We start from the raw sequence: 6,052 nt of genomic DNA on the forward strand, positions 1-6,052 counted from the left end.
TCCCACACACTAGCCGACTGATGTATCACACTTGATGCTGACCAGACCAGGGCAAATCAGTGTGCATTAACAACAAACCTAAAAAGATTGTATCCAAATGATGGGAACATTATGCAGGCTATGGGCCAGGCATCACTGACTACCATAATGCATAATTTGAGCATTAATGTAATTTACATTTTAACACAGGCCCCTGAGTAAACTGATTAGTAGCTGCTTATCTCCTAATGTGAAGGGGGTTGTTGCGACAGTGACATGTGAGGGCATATAGGCGGGATTACAGCCAGTCAGGTCCGAGCATTACTAGAGCATGGGACTAGTGTGTCTGGCTCACTCAAAACACTGTCTTCAAAATCAAATGGCTGTCATTCAAGATTGCCCGGGAAACTATTTAATGTAGCGGGATCCATCATTGCTTTTTAGCTTTAACTACCTTTAAAGAGATGCTACCAGCGACAGGGAGCCTTTCCTATAAAACACAGCAATGCAGGCGCACCGCTCACATGGGTCACTCCATGGGAAAATTAATCTGAAAATAAAGGAGAGCAATTATTCATCTAGCATTTGAACATTCAATAAAAGCACATTTTCCTCCATCAAATGTCTTTTATCTGTGTCCCAGCAGACTTCTCTTTTTATGGGACAAATTATCACTCGGAAAAGATGGCAGAAGCCCTTTAAAAAAAGTATGACAAAGTTGCAGTCCCATGATGCTACGCTCCCAGTGGTTACATCTGCTCCACTCTTTCATCTTGCTCTATTGTTAGGTGCGAGCTGTCACATTAGGAGGAGAATTGGTGGCTCTTTCCCACCCCCAAGTCCTCCTTTTCCCCCCATTTCAGTAGTTGGCAGGGTGGCAAACCCCATACAAAGGCGAGTGTACCGGGAGCATAGAGGGGAGCGCTGTTAGAGGGAAAACAGTTTGGGAATTAAGGTCATTAATTTTCCACTTTCAAGGGCTGCCACACAGACGGATATAAAGTCAGCATAAATATTCTGCAGAAGTTTCTCCTGTTTTTCTCCTCTCCCCTTTTCTCTCTCTCTGCCTCTCTCTGTTTTCATCGGCAGCCCATTTATCTCCATACTGTCAATTAGAGGCAAAAGCAAAGAACTAATTAGGAACTGTGCAATTTTAATTAGCTGTTTTGATAATTAAACTAATTGGTTCCCTTGTGTTTCTGCAATGTGCGCCGAGCACTTTTTTGATATCTGGGCTGCAGATTTCCCATCCGTTGGTTAATTAGTCACTTTTGCATTAAAAAGGAACCTTTCTTAATGGCCTTAATTTGCAGTTGAAAAGAGAATCTACCATCAATAATTTGTGTAATTGGTAACCATTTGATTGTAATTTAGAGGCACGACCGGACAGCTCTGCATGTCTAATTCTTAATGACTGGGATTAAAGTTGGATTAAATGTTTGGGGAGAGGATTCTTTGCCCCCAAATGACACCTAAGCTATTTTTGACTAGTCCCATTTGGAATGAGTAGGTGGACTGCAAATTGCTGTTTCGTGCAAACAGTTGAGCATATTCAAGTGGTAAGGCTCTCTAAAGTCATAGGCAGTTTCTTGGATTATATGGAATACGTTCTTGTTACATACAGGAAGGAGAGCTGAAAAAGCTCTTTCTGGTTCACTTAAAAGTGAACATGCATTATGCAGCCACTAGGAGGGGCTACATAAACTGATGTCAGAATGGTAAACAAACAACTATTGTCCACTGATTAAACCTAAGGAAGGAGAGCTGAAAAAGCTCTTTCTGGTTCACTTAAAAGTGAACATGCATAATGCAGCCACTAGGAGGGGCTACATAAACTGATGTCAGAATGGTAAACAAACAACTATTGTCCACTGATTAAACCTAATATGTCCTGTGGAACATTAAAATACTGCATTCTAATGTTAAAATCTTACTGCATCCATTATACAGTACAAAATTAAGATCTGAACTGAACTCAATGAAAGAACACAGAGGATGTGCTCAAAAAGCAAAAAAAAAAAAAAAAACATCCTGGGAAACCAATTAAAATTCTAAGATAATTATCTGTGATTAAGCATCAGTCTCACACATGAAAGAAAACATCTTGAGTACTGCCCATCAAATGAAGGACAACTTTCAACTGGTATTTGAATTCATTTAAGACAATGTAAGCAAGCACCATCTATCATGTGCATCATTTATCCAGATATCATGACAACAGGCCTCTCGGAGCCTTTCCTCCTAGCAGGACCTTCCATTGAACGCAGTTAGAGAAAAGTACCATGTCTGATATTGGTTTATAATCAGCTTAACCATTATGAAATATAGGGGAGGCTCGTGTTCAACCTCTCCCTGACTCCACCATCCACTGATTGTTTGCCCCAGGATAAATGGGAACCCAACTCGGCTCTATGCTATCTGATTAGGTAGGGTTAATTACTGTGCTGTGTTTCTGAACTGGATGTACGTGAGCCCTAGCAGTAAATAGATGGGCCTGCTTAATTCCCAATCAGAAATTAATTTTAATTAACTCTGCACACAAGGCCCACACTCCAGGATGGTTTCCAGTCGCAAGTGACCCCGTATGCAGCATGCCTTAGAACAGGGATGCACTCTAGGCCTCCTAATAATAAAGAAACAATGGATCGCTCCATCACTAACCATCAGTACAGAAGAGAAGCATGATACATGTCACTGCACTGGCGAAAGTAATTCCTAGCAGGCTTCATAACAAACTGGAATATCACAACCTGATGTTTTCTAGTAATGTTGGCTTATCGGTCAGTCAAAAATTACCCTTAAAATATATAAACAATGTGTTCATACCTAATAATCAGATGAATCCTTCTCTTTTTGTGAAAAAAGTGTCTTAGCATATGGCTTCTCTTTTTAAAACACTTCGAGATCGGCCATGGTATTGTTTCGCCATTTAACTGTCAGGAGTCCTTTTGTAGCTCAGCATTCAACAACAAGGGCCACGCTTTCCTTGTTCCCTCAGTTTGTTGTGATTGGATTAATTAGGTGTCACTCACTTCTGCAAGAGGTCAGCAGACATACATTTGTGGTCAAAAGTCATCCATCTATCACACTGCAGAAATGAAAAGTCAGACATGTCAGGCAGAAGAGGCAGAGAGCAAAGGCTCAAACAATGGATTTTAGGGGCAGGGCAATGTCCCAATCTGCTAAGGTTGCTACAGCCTATAGTTTAAATTAAACTACTAATGAATATCTAGGGGGCATAGAAGATTTGCACCCTAATGTCTTATGAGCAGATATGATTTACGATTTCATAATTTACTGTAGGTCTATTCATCACCTTCAAGGAGATCCAGATCTCAAAGACATTAGACAAGGCACATTTTCATCTCTACCTCGACAGGGTCAGGGATGTGCAATAAAAGTAAAGGAAAAACTAGTATGCCAGATTACTTGCTAGCAAACAGAGCACTTGTACTCTCTGCATCTCGCCTAATGGTTAATCTCGGGTGGATCTCTGACTTCATTGGTTAAGCGTCTCCGCAGGGCAGGTGAACCCCACCAATTGCCCACCATGAAACAGTAACACTTTTATCAGCGAAGTAACAGCTAACAATTATATTACCAGAGCCACATGCAGTCTCCTATCTCACCGCTAATCAAAAAACAGCCCATCTGTTGTGTTGTTGCTCTCAAAATGACTGTTTATCTGAAAATGGAAAGTGTGTCTTCTAGCCGATCATCTCACATATCTAGTGGAAATATTATAAACAGCGAGAATGAAGAATGTGAAATTAGATCATGAAAACTATTCAAAAATGCTTTTAAAAGCTCAAACCCTCTTTTCTCTATGTATAACACACATCACAATCACACAAGAACACACGTACACACACATCCCCCTGTGAGCACTTCACACACACACACACACTTTCCCTTAGCTGTGATTTTGTGTTTTGTCAGAATTAATGAGAAAAGTTCCCTTGCCCTAGGGGTAATTAGTGTCCTTGGAGTTAAATAAGCTAATACTTAGACACCTCTGGCACAAGCAATTATGTTTGTGTATTGAATAATTGATTCAAAGAGGGGGGAAGGGCTGCTAATCAGATCTGAGCATAATGAATTGATTTAATTAACAGGGGGATCCGTGGCTCTCTGGGAAGCGCGCGCATTTATTCAGTAGCAGGAGCGCGCAGAGCGCATAAATTGGGTGAGAAAGGCAGCGTGAGCATGCTGTTAGTTGTCAGCCTCAGAATTGGATTTCTTGAATATAGTTACAGTTTCGGAGCAAATGAGAACTGGGAGGAACACGTTTCTACTCCGAGAATAGCTTCTTCGCGGCAGCTCAAATTAAACGGGTGTTTAAATTAGATTTGAGTTAGTGTAGTCGTTTCATTTTCGGATGGAATGCACCGTGGCGTCTCACTTTAGTTTTAGACATCGTTAATTGCAAGCGTGGATATTACTGACGCGCTGCGTACGCGAATACAACTGAGGGGACATCGCTGGGTATAATCTCCGAAAAACATTAAGCAATAGAATAACAGACACACGTATGTTTCTCTACATGGCTTTCCGTCTCTGAACAGCGGAAACCCACACAGACGAGCCTGTGTAATTAAACCTTGAGGCAGCAACGCGGACGATTATTATTTTTGTTGTTGCAAAGCAATTTCTTCTCAGAGACGCGAGCGGCGCGCGCAGAAGTGTGCTGGAGCCGAGAGCGGATCGCCTGGAGCCGGACTCCTCGCTCCTCAGGACGATGGTGTTAGACAAGGAAGAGGGTAAGTGTACGGATGATTGTTCGTGCATTCATTTGCTCCTTACGACTATGAAGAACGCGGGACAGTGAGGAAATGCAGCATTTAGCGTCCATTTCCCCCCAAACGGCACTTCCATGCTCCAGTTCGTTTGTCACATCAGACGGACACGTTCGTTCGTCAGGTTTACATGAGAAAGAAAGCGCGTACGCTACTCTAAAAGACTTCGAGTCGGGAGAGACATGCAGAATACGGTGTACTTCTCCGACTGTCCCCGTGTATGAAATATGTTATTATCTGTTTAAAAGACGTAGTCAGAGCTGAACCTACGTCGCTATTCACCGCAGTATCCGTTAGCGCTCGTGCAAATCTGTGAAGTTATGGGGATATGTTTTATCAGCATCGAGAGCATTGGAACCTTAACCTTTACTGATAGGTCTAAACGAGAACATTTAGATCACCTATTTGATAGCAGTGTATTTAGTTTGTAAATATTTCTGTTTTTATAGGCATATGTACAATGCACGTCTTTGTATTTACGCTGCACGCTGGTTCCTATGGAAACCGTTTATAAACTTTTCTTTTGGAGCTTGAGGTGCTGACAAGTTTTTGCTGAAGCTGAATCCCGTTTTTGTACTTTTGATATGTTTCTTTAACAGCGTTGAAAGAAGTTGAAAGAAGCAAATCCCTACAAAGTGTCTGACCTAAAAATGCCTTTGTCATCTTTAAAAGAATATTGTCATCACACACACACACACACACACACACACACAGTTTAGTTTTAGCCAGGGGCCCTTTCCCCTCTAAAGTAATGGCTTGCATTTCAGACCCATATTTATGTTTGAAAATGGATATTTCATATCTCTTTGAGCCAACCATCCTTTCACTAACCCATCTAAAAACCAATAAAGGGATTGCCATAGAAACAAATTGGTCTGTCTCGCTCAATCCATGTTGCGCTAATGTACCCAGATTAACTCAACTGTAAATTGTCTCCTTTGGATGTCCATCTTGCTAAAAGTTATCCATATGATTCAGATTGCTTTTAACAGCTATTGGCTAAGCAATATGGTAAATGTACAAGGTGATGCAAATGGCATTAGTAGGAGAGGATGCACAGGAGCATGTAATGCAGTCAATACTACATTAACTACTGATGCCCAATTACAGAAGCAGGGAGAGTGGCTTTTAGGAGCATTAGGACTTACAGAAAAGCTTAGATCACCTGCTGCTCATTGCCTAAAAGCTTCACCCTTTGCTTGCTGGTGCCGACCAACTGCGCTGGCATTTTGGCAGGGATGGGAAAGCAGCTTGGATCTCTCTCTCTCTCACTCTCT

The 6,052-nt window shown here is 41.6% G+C and overlaps 1 protein-coding gene and 1 long non-coding RNA gene across 3 annotated transcripts in view; one reads left to right on the forward strand and one right to left on the reverse strand.

The window, feature by feature from the left end:
• Positions 1-438: 438 nt before the first annotated feature.
• LOC107700609 (uncharacterized) lies at positions 439-3,373 on the reverse strand. Its single transcript, XR_001635560.1, has 3 exons — positions 3,296-3,373; positions 2,806-3,067; positions 439-1,084 (listed from the first exon to the last, which is right to left on the reverse strand). It is a non-coding gene; the product is annotated as an uncharacterized LOC107700609 (long non-coding RNA).
• A 735-nt stretch (positions 3,374-4,108) lies between these two features.
• The window catches only part of lmo1 (LIM domain only 1), a 35,974-nt gene continuing 34,030 nt past the window's right edge, over positions 4,109-6,052 (forward strand). For both annotated transcript variants that reach the window (XM_016502333.1, XM_016502332.1), the window contains exon 1: positions 4,109-4,739. In XM_016502333.1, coding sequence (XP_016357819.1) covers positions 4,718-4,739 — 22 coding nt within the window. In that variant the 5' untranslated portion in view covers positions 4,109-4,717. The remainder of the gene's footprint in view (positions 4,740-6,052) is intronic.

Source organism: Sinocyclocheilus anshuiensis, unplaced genomic scaffold (genome assembly GCF_001515605.1).
Source record: "Sinocyclocheilus anshuiensis isolate Anshui unplaced genomic scaffold, SAMN03320099.WGS_v1.1 scaffold1099, whole genome shotgun sequence".
Classification (NCBI taxonomy): Eukaryota; Metazoa; Chordata; class Actinopteri; order Cypriniformes; family Cyprinidae; genus Sinocyclocheilus; species Sinocyclocheilus anshuiensis.